Here is a 22,975-nt window from a genome sequence, read left to right on the forward strand (position 1 = left end):
GACTCCCCCTAGCCCTCCCCTCCAAACCACGAAATAGAATACAATTCAAGTAGTCTTTTTTTTTTTATGTTTTAAATGTATAGATATATAAGACAAAGCAAGTACAGAACTGGTTAACAGAGTGTCCCCATTTTATTAGCAAGTGAGAATATATTAGGGAGATGTAATTGATTCCCCCCTTTTTATGGTTCCTAGACAGATAATATATATTATTTTAAAGCCAACCTATTTTACAGCCCTCGACCACCTCTCAAACCCATCCACTTACTGAGTCCCAGGCCTCAAGCCAGAGACTTGCCTTTCCCCCCCGTCCCATGCAGCAGTCCCAGCCTGCAGCCACCCGGTGCAGCCCTCCTCTTTTGCAGCCCTGGGAGGGGGCACAAGGAGAAGAGTGGGGGACATGGAGCAGGGAGGGTGTGTCCAGAGAGAAGGATGCAAGGGGCAAGAGAAGGAAAAGAAGATGGTGGGGCATGGAGCTGGTGGTTCTGCGGGGCCTGGCGGTGGTGGCCGGTGTCCCACCCGCTCGCCGGAGCACTGCAGGGTGGGGAGGAAAGTGGTAGGTCCCATGTGGCTCTGGAAGCCAAGCTCTGCCGGGGGTCCATGCAGAAGCAGGGCCTTGAGTAGTAACTGGCGATACCTTCACCATTCAAAATAGTTTGTCTCTAGAACAGTTCCCTTTTAGTCTAAATTGTGGTGGTTTTGGTTGGTTTGGGGGGGGGGGGTTATTTTTTTTTTTTAAAGGATGCGTGTCGATGTATTTCTGTGTGTGCGTGCATCTGTGTACATGAGTAACAGCCAACTAGCTCATATGGTCATGACCAAGCTATATTTCAGAAGAGAAAAGAAACACATTTATCACACTTTTCCTAAAACGAAAAGCTAAAATTTCAAGTTCAGTATTCGCTATCTTGTCCTTCCCTCCCCACCCTCCCTTGCTATTTCTGGGTTTTTTCTCTTCCAACTTACTTTAGCACCATAACACATTTTAAACATTACAATCCTTCTTCAGATACTACACAAAATGTCCCATAAAAATAGTGCTTTTTTTGCCAAAAAAGTTATATAATATATTATATATATAAATCAACTAAATCCGTGGCAAATGTGCAATGCAGACGCCTCCTCCATTTAAAGTGAGCAACAGCTCACTTTTTTTTCTTCTTTCTCCTTTCCTTTTTCTTCTATCTTTCTCGCTCTCTCCTCTTCCTCTCCTTCTCACCATGATTTCAAAAAGGTGCAAGTCGATTTGGAATCTTGTAATGAAGCACACACACAAAAATGCAGATGGGGGCTCCTTGGAACATCTTCTCAGGTATGTTTTTCTTTTAAAGGTGCAAAAGAAAGTTACAAAAATAAGAAAACCAAATTAAAAAAAAAAAAAAAGAAGAAGAAGAAAAACGTGGGGTGGGAATGAGGCAAAAAAAATTCTATCCCTCAGTATTTCTCCCCATTTTACTTTATTTTTTTCACTTTATTGTCAAGAAAGACATGGAATGGATTCTTCTTCTCAAGAAAAAAAAAAAAAAAAGAAAACAAAAAAGATTTAAAAAGATTTTTTAACTTCAAATCCTTTTTCCCTCTTGCTCTTTCTTTTGTCTTCTGGCATTGGCACCGGGGATGTCACGCAGCGCCCGGCAGCAAAAAGTTCAAGTGCCAAACTGTCCCTTTGCAAGTACAGGCTTGGAAATACTGGGGGCGCGGGGGAACGAAACAGGCCTGGGAAATGAAACAACCCTCCCCCCCACCCCGAAAGGACGATGCCGCGGGAGCTGCTCGCCGCCGCTGCCGCCGCCGCCATCCCCTCCTTGCTGTGTCAGTTGTTTGGTTGGGGCCGGAGCGGCGTGAGGGTGCTCCGCCACCCCGCTCCTCGGCTCGGCGGCCCCGGGGACGGAGGGGCTCGGGGGCCGGGTCTCGCCAGTCCTCCCGCCCTTCCCCGGGAGATCAAAACTCGAGACGGCTGGTCAGGGTTCATTTCTGGGGGCCGGCCGTCTCAGGGGAGGCTCGCGCCGCGGGGGGCCTCTGGCTGGGCAGGGAGATGAGGGGACGGTGCAGGGCCTTGGCTTCCTCCGCCGCTTGCAGGCCCTCCGCCTGCCACCGGTACTGGCGAGCCCGCAGGATGCCGGGCACCTCCCGCTGCAGCCGCTGGGAGCTCTTCTTCTGCCACACGTCGTACTTGGAGTACTTGGCATGCGAGGGCTTCTGGAAGCTCTCCTGCAAGGGGATGAGATAGCAGTGTTAGGCTCTCCGCAAGCCCTCCAGGTGGGCTTCCCCTCTTTGAACTCCATCCATCCCTCCCATGGAAACACTGTCCCATTCCCGGAAATATTCAAGGTCAGGCTGGACAGGGCTTTGAGCAACCTGGTCTAGCTGAAAATGTCCCTGCTCATTGCAGGGGGTTTGGACAAGATGACATTAAAATGTTCTTTCCAACCCAAACTATTCTATGATTTGTCCCACCTCTGGCCCCCCACCTCATTAAAGCTGACTTTCCACAGGGTTTTTAGCATGAGTTGCCAATGGTGACCATCTCAAAGGCTCTGCAGGAGCAAGACTTTGCCTCTGGGGTTTGTCCTCTCCCATCCATGGCCTTCACATCTTTTCTCTTGCTATCTATTTCAGAGAAGCATTGCCATCCCGGCACAGACCTCCTACCTTGCTGAGTGCCGGCAGGCCCACCAGGGAGGTGGCGGAGAGGTCACGCTCGGACTTGACAGACTTGGCGCAGTAGGTTTCCAGCAGAGCCAGGTCGCAGCTCCGAAAGCAGCACTCCTCCACGATCCCACGGTTGATCCGCCGGTTATTTCGTCCCACCGGTCTACCTGCAACAGCAGAGAGCCCAGTGTTAGCTGCCAACCTGGACTGGACCCTCTTCCCACCTCAACAGCAAAAACATCCCCCTGCGGGCGTCCCTCCACCAGCAATCAGAGACTGGTGGGTCCACACTTCAAAACCAGTAGCGCTTCTCCCAAACCAGCCGACACGTGCCCGCAAACCAGACGAGTTTCACATTAAGACTGTCCCAGACTAATGCTGTTAATGCCAACAGGGCTCCCCACTTGCGTGCAGTACTAATCAAAGGCACTTTCTATGGTGGTGATTTATTCCCCTCATATACCTTCAGCGCAGGCAGCCTTTCTGGGCGCAGCTAAAGCAAGGAAGCCCAAGCCCAGCCCCGCTGCCAGCACTGCGCCAATTACTGTGACCGTCTCCGATGTTGATCCTGGCAAGTGAGTTTTATTAGAAAGAGGCAGCACGGCGTTGCAGCTGCCAACCTCCCTCCGCCGGGTCCACACTCAGGCAGGTGAAGCGAACCAAGGTGGCTAAATTTTACCAGATGGGACAGCTCTGAGACAGCTGCAGAAAGAATACAGGCTCCCGCACCTGCCAAGAATAGCTATTAAACTTAATCGTTTAATAAGGGTTCCTCTCCCATTTCTGCCTGCGGAAGGATGAGAAAGCCCATGTCCAGTGCAGCAACAACCGTACGCATTTCATATCACCGCTTAATGATGGCCAAAGCACTCCAGAGGAAAACCTTACATCAGTTTTACTGGTCTTCCTTCCACGCTCAAAATAAAAGACATAGGCAAATTCGAATTTCTCATGCAAAAAAAATTTACTTGGGAGTTGAGACTTCCAAAATACAAACTGGCCCAAAACAAAGGGATTTTCTCTGCACTTCTGTGCACAATGTGTTATGTGCTTGTGCTGTTCTGGGGTTTGCAGCCAGGGCTCCGCACACTGCCATCAGCACCTTTTCCCAGCACAAGGTGCTCCAAGGGAGGGGAGCAGAGCTGGCATCAGCGGGGCTTGCAAACAGGATCCTGTACCACATCCAGAAGAATCTGGGCACGGGAAAAATTGAGAGCGAGTTGTGGAAATACAATGTCTAATGCTGCTTACCATGCCATGCTGAGCCCCCACCTCCCTACAGGAACAAACAAAACGGTCCATACTGGCCCCGTGCACAACCTGTAATCCACTCCTGCACCATGGATGAAGGAGGTACTCAAGTATTTGGCCTGGTTGAACATTTTGGGGCCCTAGCTTGCAAGGCACTGACCAATTTCCCTGGGGGAAATTTCCATCTGGGTAGCCACCCAAAGTGAACAGGAGTTTTCTGTGTGTGCAGTGCAACCCTACATGTGAAAAGCAGCTCTGTATGTGCAATATACATGCATGTGCAATGCAGACCTGCATGTTCAGTGCAGTCCTGCATGTACAATGCACCCCATGTGTGCAATTCTGGCATGCAAAACCCCATGACCATACTTCACCGTGGACTCTGCAAGAGCAAAGCCCCTGGCAGCAGGACACCTGCTCTCTGTTACAATCAGCTGTGCCCCCATCCGCAGGGAGCCCTCTGCTCCATGCCCATACATTGCCACTGCATTCATAGGTCATGAGAGCAAGTGCAGCACCAGGGCGCAGGGTGATGGGGCAGCTGGCCCATACATGCAGCGCATCTTCGGCAGTCATGTCCAGTGCTTTGCTTTTCACATTCATCTCCCCTGAGCCACCACCCTCCTTTTCTTTTTTCTTAGGAAAAAAAATCAGACATGACCTTTAGCCAGCCCTACGGGAAGGTGAAAAGAACAGCTCCCTCTTGGTACAGGCTCAGGAAAGGGAGCACTCTGAGGAGTTTAACTTTCTCTCTGTAAATGCTTGTGGCCAACAAGCCCACTGAATTAGTCCCTCCCTTTAAAGGCAGAGCAGGTGAATTGGGTGCCTACAGCCGTATGAATGATACCAGTGAAGGCAATCCAGGTTGCAATGCCCAAGGAAGATGGGGGAGAGGAATCAGATTAGGGGCAGGTACATGTATTCTTCTATATGCATGCAATGCCCAACAAGATGTATGGGAGACCTGCGCAGCTGCTGTTGCATCCCACAACACATATGGCCCCCAGTCATCACCTACCGACCCCACTGCCCAAACCTGCATGTGTGGCAGGTTGCTGAAGCATTAGGTTGCTCCAGAAAGGCATCCTGAGCATGGGCAGAAGGAGAGGTTGGAAGGAAAAGAGAAAAAATTCAAGTCACCCCTTCTTGCTAGCACATCCCCACAGGGCTGCATTCACACTCCCGCTGAACAGAAGGTTGCACAAGTGACAACACGCACAGTTTGGGGAGAATTTGAGGTTTTGAAAGGTTACACGTCTCCTCTCAAAAACAGAAGTTGCCCGCTTGCAGCAATGTGTTTGTTTGGAAAGAAGAGTGTGGAAAAAAAACTCAAGGAAATCGGGACCATTTCACCACCTTGCCAACACGGGCACTTTGTGGCATGGGAGCACGTGGGGAGATCACAGCAGCACGCTTGCAAACACCCTGGTGTGGCACCACCAGGCTGAGCTACCGGCAGGGACAACCATGGTGGCATGGCTCTTTTCTCCCCAGTCACTGCCCCTGCCAGATCTGTGGGCACACGCACGGCCACTAGCCCCATGTGCTGCCCCTTCTCTTGCATGAAGACACTGCATGCTGCTCCCCTTGCTGGCACTGCTGCCAGCTCCACCGCGATGGTCCGATAGGGCACATTTTCCATTACATAATTGTTTGTACAGATCTCGCCAAATGCCAATACAATCCTCTGTGGGAGAGTTACTTTAGGAAAAAAAACAACAAAACAGGCAAACAAAACAAACAGGATTTAGTCCCTGAAAGTACCTGGAGACAACAACCCTAGGAAGGGATGCCAGGACATTGGTGGTTAACAGCGATATCGCTGCTGACCTGGACCGGGAAAAATGCTTGTTCCATAACACAATTTACGCACAGACTAAAGGTTGAATTGCCTGGCTTCTGCCCATGGGTGGCATCTTGCTTTACTGCCACTGCCAAACCCAGGGAAGGATTTGCTCCTTTGTCCCCTGCCCACATGGGAGAGCTGTGTGGACAACGGTCTGCATCGCCACATCAGCCACTTCCCACTGCAGCAATGACCACCTCCTCCTGAGGAAGTGTGCTTCCTCTCGGCCTTCAATGAATGGCTATGCTCTCTTTTCTCCAAGTCATGCTTCACCACAACCACCCACAGCTCTGCCGAGGGGCCAAGCCCTGCAATGCAAAGCCCAGTGATGCAAAGTCCAATGGTTCAAAGCCCTCTGGCTGCCCAGGTTTATTCCCATCTAGCAGCAGGCTATTCTGACAGAGAGCTGAGCATCCCAGTGGGAGTACAAAGCCAAACCCATTCCTGGGAGAACCCAGTGGCCGTATACCTGCAGCACAGCTATTCCTCTGCACTGGAGTGGGACAGGAGAGTCCCTTCCCTGGCATCACCACCCTGCTGCTCCAAGTTCCCCACTCTCATCAGGGCTGCAGGGAAGGGTGCACGGTGCCAGTGCCACCCTGGCCGGGTCCCCTCTTGTCCGGTCAATCAGGCGTCAAGCCGAGTGGAAGGGGACTTTGGGTGTAAACAGCCCCTGCGCCCCTGTCACAGGAATGCTGGGAGCAACAAGGGGGCCTTTGTGCTGCACCAGGCCCCATCCCAGTGCCCCTGGCCTGTCCCTCCCCCACCCCAGCACCACACTTTCCCCCCTGCTTTTTCCTAGTATTATTCGGAGGAGCGGCGGGTGCGCAAGAATGTGCCCTGTCAGCACAAGCGGCTGCAAAGAGCTAAATTCTTATCAGCTGTTGGAAAGGAGGAAACGGGAGCTGTTGTTTACAGAGAAGTTCGATGCCTCTCCCCCTGCAGCCCCTTCTCCCCTCCCTGCCAGCACTGCATGACAGCAACTCCGCGACCAGGGCTTCCTCTCGATCTGCCCCGCTTTCTTCACTTGGAGCTGCACTCAGCATCCCTCAATGTTCCATGCTGCCATCGCCGGGATGGGTACTAGTGAGCACAGACAGGGGGTCCCAACAGAGCAGAGCCACAGTGGGATATCACCACCTTGCTGGCACCTGCAGATCAGGTGCCCAAAAGCCTTAAAAGTCACGGAGGGGATGAATCACAGCTTGGGGCAGAGAACAACGCATGCATAGCTCCAACTGCAGCTTGCCCAGGCACCCCTGGGATGCAGCACAGGGCTGTAGTGGTGCACACTGCCATGCCCACCCTGCGTCCCATGGCAAGAAACACTGGTGCTGCCGGCTCCTTCCCCTTCTGGTGTAGCTCTTTTGCAGCCCCAGCTCTCAGAGTCAGCTTCAACATCTTCAGCCCTGAGAGCTAGCCAGCCATGGTACCTCCAATGGATTTGCTCCCCAAGCCAGCAGACAGATGGGCACCCCCGTTATTAGGGGGTGCACCCTCCTCAGTCTGGGCTGCATACTACCCCGTCGCCAGATGCCAGGAGAATGGCACACTGTCAGCATGTTGCATCCCCCTGCATGGGTGCAAACAGTGCTGCATTTCAGAGGTAGCTTTGCTAGCTAAGTGTTCTCTTGTAAGAATGTAGAGCATCGTCTAAGATCTTAAATCACTGCTGCAGCAGAAAACCAATAATGCATTTTTGTATAATTTTTTGGGTTTATTTCCAAAATTACCAGTTGGATACTTGCAACAAGCCCCATCCAGCAGGGCCCACCTGTACTTGCAGGACAAGGCTGCCCAAGTAATTTACCTCCTATACAAATGTCTATGAGCAGCCTGTGCTAACACAAGGTCACATGTCCCATGCTGGGAAGTACTCATGACAAACCCAGGTCCAGTTTTAAGATGTAAACCCATGATCGTGTAATATAACCAATGCCCTACTGAGCCTACATGGTGACAATAGTGCAGCCATGAGGGTTTAGGAGCAAAGATGAGTATGGTCAGGAGAATGAATCACTTTATAAGGACAACGGATGGAAGTAGAGGGGAAAAAGTGAAGCAAGCCGGGGATGTCCAAACCCTTTGTCAAAGAGAGCCATCACCCAAATGTCTTAGCCCTGCACAGCACATGCTGGTCAGATGCTGAAGTGGTTAAAATGGGACTTTGTTTCATCCCCCAGCACCTGAGCTCTGCAGAAATACTCAGAAAGAAAAAGGGGGGACAGGAGAGGGAGGGAAAAAAAAGAAAAAAAAACAAAGCAAGAATTCCCTTACAAGCATCAGATTGGCCACTTGGCACCAAGCAACTTCTCTGCCTTCAAAAGTGTTTTTATTTTGGCCTGGACTGCTGGGTTACTTGAGGTGAAAGGAGGTCAGTTTGTCCATAATACAAAAGCACCATTCCCTTTCATCCCCAGAGAGGGGGAAGAGGGAAGAGAAACCATGGGAGGGAGACGGGTTCTCCTCTATATATCGGAGGGAGAGGAAGAGGTGTGACAGCAGGCCAGCAGGTTGCCTCCTCGATGCACCAGTAAGGCCAGTCCTGGACTCACTGCCTTGTCTAAGCTACGGCACAGGGCTCGTTGGCAGAGGAAAAGTGGAAGGGAGAGATGAGAAGAGGAAGGGGAGCTGACATGCAAACACTTGACACTCAGCAAGAGGAAGGAAGTGTCCCCAGGGTGTCCCCAAAAGCGCCACCTGCCCACAACACCCTGAGCATGGTGCAAACATCTGCTGCTCAGCTGGGCTATGGCAGGGTGATCACCCCAGTGAGCTGCAAAGCCACCTGCAGCCCAACCACCTGCCCAAAGCTACACAGCTGCTGCTGGATGGAGGATTCCTGCACTTCTCCCTGCCCAACCTCAGCCAAGTCTGGCTGAGAACCTAAGTTGGGAAGGGACACCGAGGGTAGTCTCCTGCAGCACCCTGTTATCTGCACAGGCACACTGGGACAAGAGGGAGGCTGACTCTCAACTCTACTACTCCAAAACCACCTGGTTACGTGAAAACGACTTTTCATTTCATTTTCCCAAGGAAGAGGTAAGACTGCCAAGTGCACAGAACCATGTACAGCTAGTATCACCTTCCTCTTCCCCCTCCTTCATTTTCATCTTTCCTGTAGTCAGTCACTCTGCGGCTCAGTTCACAGCGGGTGGCAAGACACAGGGTCTTCCCTCTACCAAGATGAGCAGAGGACCAAAATACCAGAACAAGGCATGAAACTCAAGACACCTTTGCCAACAGATTACTGAGTGTCCATTGCTAGTGATTTTCTCTTACTCCCTGTTTGCCAGCTAAGCCATTGTATTGCTAATGCTAACAGTCCAAACTCCAAGCATCCCGGTGGAAAGCCCATTCCAGCCAACTGTCCTGAAGCCACCTGCACTCTGGATGACTGAAACACTGCATTTTTTTGCAGAAGCTGTGCTGCAAAAACGGTAAGACATCACTTTTCAGCAACAGGTTCACCACTGGGTACCCAGCAGGCCACAAAGCGTGTTTTGGGAGCAGCTTAGAAACTGCTGTCATTCCCAAAAAAAGCCTGCACAGAAAGGTGGAGTGCCCAGATCCCTGCCTGCTCTCAGGTGCAGCACATAGGCAGCAAGGTTTAAAAATAAGCCAGGGCCCAAGCTCAGCAGAGAGCTGGCTGCAGACATCCTCATTATTTTAACATCCTCAGTGAGCCAACCACCCCAGCGATATTTGACTTTCCCAAGCATCAGATGCTGGACCCACTTTCCTCATGGGATTAGAGAGTCCTCAAAATCAGTGCAAGATGGGTGCATGTCACCCTGAGCATATTGCTTTTCTCACTCATTTCCAGGCCTACCACCATGCAAAGGAAACCACAAAAAGCCTTCCCAGCCAGACTGAGAAGCCCCTCCTTTCCCTCCCGTCCCAGCTCCACTGAAGCAAGACATGGGGTGGGAGCAGCACCCTGCCCACTGCCAGCAGCTGCCCAGCACTTACTGAAGTAGAAGCCCCTGTCCCCGCAGACGAACTGCAGCGTGTCCACCAGCTCCCCGCCACACAGGGTCTCCGCCGTGCCATACGCTGCAGCTGAATCCAGCGCATAGGCCAGGAAAGCCAGCAGAAGCAGCAGCATCCTCCTCGCTGCACACATCCTCTGCACCTAGGGACAAAGGCACAGAGTTAACGTGGCACGAGACGCCCCTCTCTGCCACCTACCCTAGGCAAAGCCCCCTGCCACAGCATGCCTGGGGTTTGATGCCCAGACATGTCAGGATGCTGCAGGGCAGGACCTGCAGCGCTGAGCTGGCCACTGGTAAAAGGCTGTCTCCCTGCTCGCCCCACCAGCCAGCTGCTCCGATCAGACAAGGTTTGGATTGAAGCAGTTTTTCCATTGTAAAATCCCACTTCAGCCTACCTCTGAAAGGCTTTTATTCCCCCTTCTCTTTCAACAGCATGATTTTTCATTTTTCACCCCTTTTGCATGAGAGATCATCCAAATGATTATTGGAAGGTATTTTTGTTTTCATTTCTGATTATAGGTTTCCATGACCCACATGAACACACGTTCACTCAAAGCAGAATCAAATAAGTTTCAACCTGTCCTAGAGCTGCTTTTGAGGAAAGCTGGGTTTTGCCAGGGAGCGGCCTTTGCCCCGAGCATGTGAGAGACTTGTACAGCCGAGGCTCAGGCAATCGAGGGGCTGATTGCACAAGCTGTGTTTGCTGATGAGAGCTGGGACCAAGAAGACATCCCTCAGAAGCAAAGCAGTCCCACGGGAAAGTTGCCTGAGGCATCACCAAGGAAGGCCAAGGGGGTATTAGCTGGTGTGAAGGATTAAAAAAGAAATTCCCTGGATATTTCCTAACTAACCCAAAGATTTCCCCTGACTCAGCTCCAGCAAACAGTTTTACCTCCATGTCAGCTTCTGCAGGTGTAAAGAGAGGGTACTGTTGCATCACTGGATGAGGCAAACCCCCTGGATGCTTCAAGGTATTACAGTCCCTCAGTGATGACCATTACTGTATATATACAGCCAAATGATGACTGTGGCCAGACAGGTGAACACAAAATTAAAAGGGGAAGCATGGCAAGATAGCAGCTGGCATGGGGTAACGCTCAATCTCAAGCAGAGCATCCCCACTCCCTGCTAACACTCAGACAAGATGCTGGGTTTCACATCCAGCCTTCATCACCATAGCATCTGAGCAACTTGAGAATAATATCAGTTAATGAATATTACCTCACACCCCCGGGATGCTCAGAGATGGAGCCGAAGCCCAGGATAGATTAAATGACTTGCCCAAGGTCACAAGGGAAGTCTGCAGTGCAGCCAGGAAATTAGCCCAGCTCCCCCGGGGCACCACTACAGTCCTGCCAGCAATAAAGCCACCCTTGTTACCAATTTTTTACTAGCACATAGCTCAAACCGTCACTGATAGAAATGTGCTGTGCTTACAAGTCGCAAACTCTTCTGAGCAGTGAAAGGACAGGAATCAGCAGTGAGAAAAGCCAAAACAGAGGTTTTGTCCGGGTGGGCCGAGGGGGGCATCCCCCCTGCACATGCTTCGATGCCCATCGTATTGCTCAGCCTGTGCTGGCAGAGACCTGCAAGGCTGGCAAAACCCCTCCAGGGCTCTGGACAAGAGAGGTAGCAGCCCTAGGAACAAACTGGGCTCAAACCAGCAAGTGATGGGACCTGAACCAGCTCTTCCAGTAGCACCAGTCCCCAGAGCACACTGGGGGGGCTTTGATCTATATTATACAGGAGCAGAGGTATAGCACTAGGCTGTGGTTGCATCACACTTCCTAACGGCAGTGTTTTGCCACCAACACTTTTTTGCCTTGATTTTTATATCAAGTGGCCGACCAACAGGTGTATATTGGGCCTCGCCAGCATGACCACAGCATCACCTTCACTGCTTGAGTCATGCCCCTGATGCGGCAGAATTGGCAGGCAGATCCAGCTGACAAGAGCCCAGTGATGTTTTTCTCTTCCCCCTTTTTTTTATATACAGCTCCTAATTGCTGGTGTCCTCAGGGTGCAGGAAGCACTGGCAGCTCACTGCTGGGGCAGCAGATGTGTGCCAGCCAGTGCCGCTGTTGAAGCTGCTGACATGGGACTTCAGGACACCCAAATAATCCCTCATCCCCAATTAGGCTCATGCTGGCTGCGAGCACCGTGGCTAACGAGCAGTCTGCCTGCCGGCCTTCCCCAGGCCAGACACGGCCCCCCAGAAGGGGCTTGCTTTGTGGCGCGGGTGACAAAGGTATTTTTTCCTCCACGTTCAGTGTAAAGAAAGGGGTAAGATGCTCTGAAGCAAGGGGAGAGCAGGTTTTTGTCAGCAGGGTGATATCTGATGCTGGGGAGACCTGATACCTTCTCTGGAAAAAATCTTGTGCTCCTTGGAAAATAACCGCTCCTGCACAACCTTCACCACAAGCACAAGGTGGCCCCTGGCAGCCTTCTCTGCCTCCACTGCTAGCTCTTTTAAGGTGACCATGCACCCTGTAACCCTGGCCAGAAAGTTCCCCCAAAGCCATGAGGACAGGTACGGCCCCAACACTGTCATCCAGAGCCAGGCCAATGTGGAGGTGTGTGATGCACTGATGTCCCCCTTTGCCCATGCATCAACTTCCAGTCCTTTTCACCGCTGTCACCTTGGCGTCTCCTCGCTCCCTCCAGCAGCTGTGTAACAAGAAACTGGGCAGCAAATCAAAAAGCGTCTTTATTTACTACCCAGTGTTGCAATTTCTCTCCAGCTTGATGGAGCTGCAACCCAACCCCATAAGCACTTCCCTCTTGCTTTGGACCTACAGAAGAAAAGGCCCCAGGGTTCACCCAAAAAGGCTAGACGGTCTCCCACAGTGCCATCACCAGCTCAGTGAATCCTGATGACCTTTCAATTGATCTTTTCCCACTCCTGCTCCTCCTTAGCAAGCATGAGCAGCATCCCACTCACAAAAGCTTGCACCCACCCTGCCATGGCTGCTGGAGCAGGCGCTGCTCCCCAAAACAAGGTGGCACGGCACAGCTGGGTACCTGCAGCCTGTGACCTGGTGCAAGCACCATGCCAGCTGCACAGGATGCATGCAGCTTCTGTTGTCATGGCCAAATCCTGTTCAGCATCATGAATCAAAGCCCTGTGAAACCATTCAAGCTTTCATTCTCCACTGGAAATGGGAGACAGCACTGCTTTTGGATTCTAGTCCAAGCATTCGCTCAGGGACAGCCCCCTCAGCTGTGGGACAGGGTAAATTCACACCAATGGCTGGAAAAGCCTTCAATTTTTATCAGAATGCCTCTCACATGTGAGACATAACAGGAATAAGGCAGCAGGGTGCTTTCCAAAAGAATAAGGTCCCGTATCTGCTGGAAGAGAGGCTACACCCACCAAAGTTTCATCCTTGCCAGAATGGGTTGAATCAGCAGGGCCAGCTGCCATTCCACCTCACGTGCGTGTGGAGAGCTCAAACACGTCAGGATCCAGTTTTAACCATGGGCGGTGGGAATGGCAGTGCAAGATATGCCAGATCCCCAACAACCTGAGTGCCAAATTCCTCCTAACGAAGGCTCAAACCCCATGCAGTGTGCCGGAGGGTGATGCAAGAGGAATTTCTTGGTTGCACAGGTGTCCTTTACTATCCTGGGAATTACACTTAAAGCTCCTCTGAACAACACGTGTCTGAGAGTAGCCATCTTGGTGCCAAAGAGGTTAAGACAAGCCATTGGAGCGCATCACTCACCTCTCCTTGCCTGGAGAGGATTTGCTTTGCTCTTCATCCTTTGTGTCCCTCTCCCACCATCTCCCATCTCCCCAAGTCCCCACATGACCCCAGGCTGCCACCTGAGCCAGCTCAGAGCTGAGCTGCCATACCCGGGATGATGCTGCTGCCTTGACTCCTGTGTATTTCCCTCCTTGCAGCACACACTGCTGCACCCATGGCTGGGGACCCCCAAACACCTCTCAGCAGCCGTCCAGCCAGCAGGAACACTCCAACAGAGAGGGTCATCTTGGAGTGGCTGTGGCATGCCTGAAGCGAGCCCAATGGGCAGGTCTGCAGCAGAGCCACCCTTCCACCTGAGGCTGTTAAAGGATTTTTTCAGGATTTGCTGCAGAATCAGCTGGATCTGTGATTTCTGTCCAGCTGCTGGGGAGTAGGGGCCAAGAGGCCACAATGTGCTAAAAGGCCCAGTTGCCAAATCTCAGAGGACAGCTCAGGCATCCCTTGCATCCAGGCTTGTCCTGAGCCAACCAAACCACAATGCCTCTCTTGGGCAACAAACATCTCCCCAAAAACGGAGACTAAACCTCCTGTCTGACCTAATTCCTTCTTCAGTCTGGCCTTCATTACAATTTAATATGAACAGAACAACGTAGGAGGGAATTGACAGATGGCCCAGTCTGCAAAATTTGGATTTGGACAGTAAAAAGCAAAAAAAATCTCACTTCTCTGTGGAGCAGTGCAGTGTTTATAAGGGAGCACAGCTAAAAGTCATTAGCCCGAACCCAGTGGTGTGTGCAGGAGGGGAAGACTCGAGGTTGCACATCCCAGCCTCCATCAGCCTCCACCCCTCTAAGACAAAGCAGGCAGACTGAGGTTGTGCTCTTCTGAGGACTGCCTGTGAGAGACACTGAGCATCTATCTCTCTGTGCTACCCCTCTTGGTGGGCAGCTTCAGCAGAGCAGGCAGCTGATGCAGTTCTGAGTGCAGGTCTCCTGGAGGGGCTGAACAGGGGTACATGCCAACCTCACACGTGCGGAATGAATGCCACCCCTGCCCACAGACAACCTCACGCATGGCACCGGGCCACAACACCCCAAGGTGCCAAGTAGCAAACAGCTGTTGGAGGCCAGCGGGGAGAGGCAGGTGTCCTGGCAGCTGAAAAACACCCAGGGGATGCATCTTGGGCAGAGGCACAAGGAGGAGGCACCCAGAGGGACAGAAGCCACTGCGTGCTGTGCTGCAGAAGAGCCTTCCTTTCCATCTAAAAGAGAAAGGAGGACATTTCCAACCCGCAACTTGGAAAACGCAACCTTCAAAACACAGAACTTTCAACCATGGAGCTGTCAGGCAAACAAAACCAACCCAGCACCAGAGGTTTTGCTGTTTAGCTCAGGCTTGAAAAAAATAAAAACCTCACGATCCTTGGCACCTGGCTCGCATGACATTCATATGGCTGAGGTTGGCAATGCTGCCACTATTTTTAGCCCTCACCTTTTTGTCTTCACTGCTCATCCCCATCAGCAGCCCACCCCACATCAGGGGTCACCTTACCACCTCCCAAGCCTCTCTCCAGGCAAGTGGGGAGAGGCACCTGCCTCCTCTGCCTGGGGACAGGGGAGCGCTGCCCACACTCCGTGTCTATACGTGCCACAGCAAGAACTCCCACAGCTATGGAAAAATCAAGCTGAAAAAGGTGAATGGGGTATTCAGTACCATTTACTCACCCCACAGGGGAGTAAGGCTGTATTGCACAAATTTTGGTATGCAGCCCAGAAACATTTGATTTACTGCATAAAAAAAAAAGGAAATACAATCTTGCTTAACTCTTCTAAAGGCAGCTGGCAGGATCCAGTGAAGGGATTTAAGTCCATTTTGGTAGCCTCACTTAACTCCTTTCTTTATTGTTCCTCTCTCCTTTCTGCATTCCCATCTAAAACCTGGAGTATATCAGGGAAAGTTAACAGCAAGTTAAGCTGTTAAATCAGAAGTTGTGGTGATTGGAGTCTACTGGCAAGTGATATTCCCACAACACGTTGAACATACTTTATGTCTTGGCAGAGCAGCTTTAACCCTTTCAGAGCTGGGCTGCAACCCCAAGGCAGATTTCTTCCCCTGGTGCCCCCACCTCTCCTGACCCCTTACTCAAATGCTTCGAGGGAGGCCAGTATCTCTTTGCCCCATTAAGACACACAGCAGCCTCTAAAAGCAAAGGCAATCCAAAGAAGGATCGGAAAGGTCAGTCCCAGGACACGAGCAGGGAGAGGGTAGGCCACTTACAGTGCTCCTATGCACTGCTGGAAACACACCAGCTCCTCGGTCCCTCTAAAAATAAGACCTCACCTGCTGTGTTTGCTTTATTTAAAAAAAGAAAAGTACAGAAACGCTTTTCTCTGGTGCTCTGTGAGGCAAGCCAGGCTCGCGCTGAAGCCCATAGGAATCAATGGGAAGACACGCACTGACACCTCCGGGTTGCCTGGTCAAAGCAGCAGCCCTCCAGCCGGACTGCAGAAAGGATCACCTGTCAGAAAAAACGCTGGGACACACACGCAGACACATTTTGGCTCTCAAATTTCATGCGGCGGTGGGAGGGGACCAACGGTGTCAAATCTTTTATCCCGTAATGAATTTTCACAGGAGCCGGGATAGCCCCTTTGAAAGGCTGAGTGAACTTGTGTGGGTGTCGACAACACGGAACAAGATTTACAGCTCTGACCCATTCACCCCCACCAAAATTGTCAAGTTGGGTCCAGAACAGCTCAGTGAAGCTCAAATCAGGAGTGTCAGTCAGTTTTATTCCTCCAGATGTCCTTAGCACAAAGTCATCCTCACAAAACCACGCGACCCAGGATCCTCAACTCTCCTCTACATCAAGGCAAGAGGAGGAATAAAAAAAACAACACGCTGAGCCCTGCGAAGTGAAAGGGAAAACCACACACACACACGCTCACACACAACCTGACAACAAACAAACCCAAAGAAAACCAGGCCTCAGCCTCTCAAGCATATCCCAGCATATGGAAGAGAACGACACTTTGTATAGGAAGCCTCGGTTCAAGGGTTGAGAGCAGCGGTTCTCTCGAGGTGTCTATTTAAAACCACCCCCACAACCCTTGTTTTTACACTTGATTGCTCCACATTGCCGGAGTGAGCCCTGGGGCACCAGAAACACTGCTAAAGTACCACTGGCTCAAGGCAAGGCAGCCACATCTGCTGGTATGGTTACGCTAAATCCGAGTTTCCTCATGTGCCCCAATTCCCTACTGCTCAACAGAGTGCTAAAACCTTTCCAAGTTGTGCTCTTAAAACAATTACTGTAGGGAAAAGCAATTGGGCAGGAAGAAGAAGAAGAAAAAAATAAAAATCACACAAAGTCGAAGGCTGCATGCCAACCATTAACTCTCACTCCATTTTGGCTTCGCTTTCTTGTTTTTCCTCTCTGTATTTTTATCCCTCCGAGACCCAACACACCGCAGTGTTTTGCAGAAGAGAGTTTAACAATCTCCCCGCTCTCCCAGCCCGGAGAACTGTCTGTCCCTGTTCGGGACCGCGCCGCTACAACCGCCTCCCGCTCCCCACACCGCCCGGAGAGCGGCGGGACCGCCACGGGCGCCCGGCACCGCGCAGCCCCGCATGACCTCGCGTAGCCCCGGCCCCGCACGCCCCTCCGGGCCTCCCTACGCGGGGCCGCCCCGCGCTGGCACACCGCCGCTGCTCGGGCGCGCAAACGGTGCGCAAGCGGTCGGCTGTTAGTGCCTCCCTCCTCCGCAACCAGCGCCGGGTGCGGAGCCGAGATAAAGGCTGTCCCCGCCGCCGCCGGCTGCCCCCTGGGGATGCCCCGCGCACCCACCGCAGCGGGCCGCCCCGCCAGCCCGCGCCTCGGCCGGCTCTCGGGGTCCCTCTAGTGACACGCGTGGGGACGGCGGGCAGCGGGGACGGCGCAGCTCGGCATGGCACGGCGCGACATGGCATGGCACGGCACGGCACAGCACGGCACGGGTCTGCCCGGCATGGCGCAACGCAGGGGCGCCCTCCTGCCCCTGCCCGCGGAGAAGCTGCGCGGAGCCGCGCGGAGCGGAGCGGAGCGGCGCTTACCTTGGAGCTGCCGCTGCTACTCTCAACTTCTGGCGGCGGCGGCGGGCCGGGGAGGAAGGCAGGCTGCCGGCAGCGCTCATCCGTGTGTGCCCCGGCGCTTGACATGCTGCTGCTCTCCTGCCCTGGCAGCGATCGCGGCTTTGGCTCGCCTTCCCGCGCCCTGGCTCGCTCTCCTCGCCTTGCCTTTTGGTATGTCAAGTCCCTGCTTGATTTTGTCTGAAGGATGTTATTTTGTTACGATCAGGTATCTTGTTATTCTAGAGAGCAAGCGAGCGAGAGAGCGCTTTCCTTTTCTTTCCTTTCCGGTTGTTTTCCTTTTTTTTCCTCCTTTTTTTTTCTTTTTTTTTTTTCTCCTATTTTCACCCTCCTTTTTTTTTTTTTTTTCCTTTTTTTTTTTTTTTTTTCCTTCCCTTTCTCTCTTCCTGCTTTGGCTGCCCCTTGGGTGGCTCTCACTTTTGTGTTTACTGACTACGTCCCCCTGGCTGGGGCGGAGGGGCTGGCTGCCTGACTGACCGCTACTCCCGGCTGGCTGCCCCACGAGCGAGGAGACAGGCAGGGCGCTCCGTCTGCCCCCTTTTTATACCCCCCCAATGGGCATGCTCTATCGTCCCCAGCGAGCACCAGCCCGGCCACGCAGCCAATAATGTTGCAGAGCGGTCTAACCCCCTCTCTTCCCTCCCTCCCTTCCTTTCTTCCCTCCTTCTCCCTCGTAACCCTCCGGAGTCCAGCTCGGGGAGGGAAGAGGGGACTGAAAGTTTCTGCCGCACGGCTGGTCCGCGGTTCCTCCCGGGTGGGGGCTTCGACCCACCCCTGCTGGTCCCGGAGGGCGGAGGGGGGGGGCGAGGCTGAGAGCATCCCCCGCCATCCCCGCAGGTGAGGGGAGGAGGTGGGGGGCTGCACTCCGAGCCCATGCCCCAGATGCTGGGGGGCACCATCTGAGCGCCTCTCGCTGCCGAGCAGCGAGACCCAAGCCCTGGGGAGGGGAGATGACAGGGTACAGCGGGGGACTGCTCTGCCCGTCCCGCTCCCGGAGCTCTCTCTAGGTGCGCACAGGGCACAGGTGTCCGCACCCTCCGTCCTGCCCCGTACTGGCCCCGAGCTGCTCGGAAGGGCTCCCCGGTGAACGCACAGCCATTCAGGGGTGCCGGCCGCAGGGTTCCCCTGGGCTTGCACGCCTGTCCCGCACTAAGTGTCCCAGTGCAGGAGGCAGTGGCAGTAGCGAGCCCCTGCATCCACCCGTGTGTGTCCGTGCGGACAGCATGGACACTGCCCCTCCATAGGGCAGCAGCACTCGGGTTTGCACCCCTCAGAGCACCTTAGCGGGAGAGGTTCCTGTTCACTTGGTCACCTCTGCTTTCCGCGGGCTTCTGCAAGAGAGAACAGTTGCCTTTAAGGCAAAGGGACTTTTCCCAGGCTTCACCGTGCGTGTACAGCAGCGCGCGGGCTGAACGCGCTCCCGCTGCTCTGCCCGTGCTGCATGGCAGTCACATTGTGCTGCGTTAAGCAAAACTCACCTTCTCCCAGACCTGCCCTCCAAGTCTACCCCACTGGGTAAGCAGCAGTTCCAAGCCCTGGCCAGCACCCAAGTGCCCACAGCCTCACCACTGCTTGGTGGGTTCTCCTCTGCAGGGGCACATACTATCCTTGATGTGAAGAGGAGCGGAGCTGCCTGAAATTGAGCAGCAGGTTGGTCCATCTCGGGCAGCACTTGCCATAGTTAGTGGCGTGAAAGGGCAAGGGTACAGCAGACAGTGCAATAAAGAAAATACTTTTCTCTTTTTTTCAAGTTTGCACTTTTTTTTCTGTCAAGGATGGGGGCTTGGTGCATCTCTGAACATGTCCAAACATGAATTGCCCTAAACATGCCCAAGAAAATGTGTGCAGGACATGTCCTTTCTCGCTAGGCTTTGGACATCCTTCCTTCCCCAGCATCCTTCTGTTCTCTGGGCTGTGCTTCTCCAGGCTGTGTCGCTGGGTATCGTACCCAGCAGACCTGGTGTCATGGCTGCTGGCTTTGACCGAAACATCGGCACACCTGGGACAGAGAGGTGATGCTGAGGAAGTGATTCTGTGCACATCACACTCAAACAAGCATCGAGTCTCAGTTCCTACACTGATATTTAAGCATGTAAAGAAGTGGCCTGGCCATCAAGGAGACTGAGCATCTGCTGGCATGTGTCAGGGCTCTGTACTTTTCCTGAAAAGAGGCATCTCCATCAATGCTTACCTTGGGCTTTAGGAGTTTCTTCTAGATGCCCAGCACTTAGTAAATCCTGATGGTGGGTCCTCAAACCGCTCAGCAGAGCTGGTCTCCTTAACAAAGATTAACCACCTTTCCTCAGTGCAAAAGCAAAACCCCATCAAAGGGAAGGACCCAACCTTGGCAGGGGGGTAAGCAGGGCTGTAAGCTACTGTTAATAGCTAAGGAGCCCAGCTCCTTTCCCTTCCCCCAGCTCACCACAAGGACCTCCTGAGAGTAGACAAAAGAAAGCTTGGAGGGTTAATCTCCCTGAGAAAAACAACTGATTTTCCAGTAAACAACTGCAATAGCAAACAATGGGGGTGAAAAATAGCGATCATAAAAAAGTCGCCTTGGAGGAAGAGGCGACCCGACAAGAGAGGTGTCTCTTCGGCTGGGTGAAAAACAAGGCAGCAGTTTGGTGAAGCTGCTGCAGCAACAGCAGCAGCAAAATAAACCCCACAAGTTGCCACTGGATCTACTTGTGTTTGTGCCTTTTGATCTTTTAATTGCTTCTTAGTTATCCTTCAGTGCAAATAAATAGTGCATTGTGTCAAGAAAGAGGAGGGGGGCGGGGAAGGGAAGAAAGAGGCACAAAAGAAAGAGCTGTGGCCCAGAAGAGAAAAGGAACAGGTTCTTCCCCCCCGCCTTTAAAGGAGTGAATATATCTGTATTTGGCGGGGAGAAGGGGGAGAAGGGGATAGGATTAGAAATCAAAGCAAAATTGGAGAGAAGCGCATTAAGCCTCAAGCATCCTTACAGTAGGAAGACGGAGGTGATAAAACCCTCTGGGAGTTTATTCGGTGAGTTATGAGAGGATCCACGAGTGTAATATTGCTAAAGGTCAGCCTAAACCTAATTTAAGCTAGGGATGTGTGACCTCCGCCCTTCATTTAATACAGTCATAAGGAACATTACACTGCAGATAGCTGGAACAATAGCTGCCTCCACCCCGAACTCCAGCCCCTGGCACTGCCTGCAAGGAAGACTTGTGAAGAAAAGAAGGAGTTACCAGTAAAGCCAAGGACATGGCTAACCTAAGGACAGAAAGGCAGAAAGTGGGAGAGCAAGGCCTCTGGATCACAGCACTGATCACCAGGGGCTTGCCAAAACACAGCACCCCAGGAAGCATTTTGGTTTGAAAGTAGATGGGCTGTAGCAAAGCATCACCTGAAAACATTGGAAATGCAGTAAAAATAGCCCACCATGTCTTGCAGTTGTCAGACCTCCACGGTCATCAGCACAGTCTGGGAGAGAAATTGTAGAGAAACCATGGTTGTGGGTTCCCATTAAATTCACAAGGAGTAAGGACAGCATTCACAAAGCAAAGTCAGCCAAAGCAAGCTGAAACTAAATGGAATTTAAGCAGGAGCTGGAATAAAAGCGACATATGAAAGGTGCCCTAAAACAACCAGGGGGTGCCTGGGACTTGGAGAGAAAGCCTTTGCTGCTGCAGCGGTTGTGGAAGTGTCCAGACAGACTGCAAAGGTCCCTGATGGCACTGCCCATCTGAGCTGATCAAAGCAGATCGTGGGTGGCCACCAACACACAGCAGTGAGCCGGAAAGCTTCCCAGGGAAAGGGGGCAGAACAGGAAGGCTTGGGCCAGCCTGGACCTTGCAGGCAGGGATGCGAGCTTCAGCAAAGGCAGAGGAATGTAAATAGCTGCAGAACTGCAGTGGTTGTGGGCCAGGGTGGATGTTAGCAATGCTGCCGGGGAGCTGAGCCAGGCAGATGCCTTCAGGGATGGGGACATTTACATGACTTTTTATTTTTTCTCCACCTATAATCCAAAGAGGGAAGAGGTCACCTAATCCCAGCCCAAGACACCCTGTGATGGTCATTTGGCTTATTTCACAATTATACCACAGATGTCAGGGTGAGCTGAATGGAGATTTGAAGTACATGGCTCAGGTACTTACAGTATTACAAAGGTACCCCAGTTTGTAAAGCACCTTATATTCTCATAAGAGTGAGGATAATCAGGAAAAATTGGACTGCTTTGCTGACGTGCCCAACAGATCTGGGCACTGCAGGTTGAGATGTCAAAGACAAGACAAAAGGAGTGTGAGGGTGGTCCCTTGGGTTTGGGTCTCCTGTCACTGAAGACTAGGAGAAAAAGTCACCCCTAGTGAGAAAGGAGAGTGATTAGCCAGAGTCCTATATACAGATGTTTAATGGCAGAGGAACAATCGTACTTGGCCCAGAGGATTTTTTAGTGGCATTAAGAAAGTGATACCTTTTGTTTTGTACAACTCAGGAACCTGGCAATAACACCGTGTCCTTGCATGCTGCTAAAATATATTGATTCTGGGCACACTAAACTGTTGGAACAGGAGAGATTCATTGGCAAAAGGGGATGTGATATATAGAAGGTCCCTTTGTGAAATTGAAGTCAAAGAACTAAGTGTGGGAGAAATAATTCACCTGGGACCCTGGTCAACAAGGAGCAAACAAGAATAGAGTCTGGGCAGGTTTGCTCGGGGCTTCTGCCACCCCTGGGTGGGGAGAGCATTTTGGGGCCACGCTTGTAACACAGAGGGTCTCTGCTGAAGTACTGTTATATGGGCAGGGGAAAAGCAGGATGCCCTTACGCATCAGCAGAGGATGTTTCTTTGACATGTTCAGAGTGAAAGAGGGATTCTTGTTGCAACTCTTGCCCAGGTCTAACAATTCCTTGGAGCACTTACTTAGGTGTTCAGGAGGGGTGTTGGCAGATGCATCCTGAGGACCTGGCAGGTGCTGAGCATAGCACAAATGAAGTTATTCCAAGGTAAGTTATTATACCATGCCAGAGGAATTTGTGACAGCAGTAAAAGGCACAAGTGGTTTCACCCCTGTTTATGTGGAAGACAAACTATGCATTTTTGTGGGCTAGACAGACTTGGTGTTCTTGTAGCACCTTTTAAAATTCAACCTCTCCAACAATCAGAGGAAAGCTCCAGCCTGAGCAGCCTCGCTTGGCTCAAGAGGCTCAAGAGGTAGGGTGGTGTCATGCTGTCCAAGTGTGAGGTAAGAATTGCACAAGCAAGAATTACATTCAGCAAGTGAAATGTGGTGGGTCTGCTTGTCGGGATGCTGTTTGCAGCATGGCCCAAAAGAAGGAGGCCAAGGGGTCCCAGGGTCAGATGATCCCAGAAAGCGAGAGAAGTGTCACCTTTCTCTCCACGACCTGTGCGACAGCGAACAACTCT

At 52.2% G+C, this 22,975-nt stretch overlaps 1 protein-coding gene and 1 long non-coding RNA gene across 2 annotated transcripts in view; both read right to left on the bottom strand.

Annotated features, from left to right (window-relative positions):
• Positions 1-722: 722 nt before the first annotated feature.
• On the bottom strand, positions 723-17,841 carry IGF2 (insulin like growth factor 2). The gene is made up of 4 exons (XM_061342487.1): positions 17,544-17,841; positions 9,722-9,884; positions 2,653-2,819; positions 723-2,211 (listed from the first exon to the last, which is right to left on the bottom strand). The coding sequence occupies exons 1-4, from the start codon at positions 17,646-17,648 to the stop codon at positions 1,969-1,971; spliced, it is 678 nt and encodes a 225-aa protein (XP_061198471.1). The 5' UTR covers positions 17,649-17,841; the 3' UTR covers positions 723-1,968.
• The window catches only part of LOC133206467 (uncharacterized), a 232,818-nt gene continuing 210,565 nt past the window's right edge, over positions 723-22,975 (bottom strand). The window contains exon 2 of the long non-coding RNA XR_009723784.1: positions 723-961. This is a non-coding gene — a long non-coding RNA (uncharacterized LOC133206467). The remainder of the gene's footprint in view (positions 962-22,975) is intronic.

Source organism: Neopsephotus bourkii, unplaced genomic scaffold (assembly GCF_033783945.1).
Source record: "Neopsephotus bourkii isolate Nb327-2 ecotype Australia unplaced genomic scaffold, CSIRO-AGI_Nbou_v1 NB_1792, whole genome shotgun sequence".
Lineage (NCBI taxonomy): Eukaryota > Metazoa > Chordata > Aves > Psittaciformes > Psittacidae > Neopsephotus > Neopsephotus bourkii.

What these genes read in the sequence shown, in the direction of transcription:
- IGF2 (XM_061342487.1), bottom strand. Translation starts at nt 17,648, where the DNA reads ATGTCAAGCGCCGGGGCACACACGGATGAGCGCTGCCGGCAGCCTGCC. An exon ending in GTAGCAGCGGCAGCTCCAAG is followed by an intron (nt 9,885 to 17,543) that starts GTAAGCGCCGCT and finishes CTTTGTCCCTAG; the next exon opens with GTGCAGAGGATGTGTGCAGC. An exon ending in GGACAGGGGCTTCTACTTCA is followed by an intron (nt 2,820 to 9,721) that starts GTAAGTGCTGGG and finishes CTGCTGTTGCAG; the next exon opens with GTAGACCGGTGGGACGAAAT.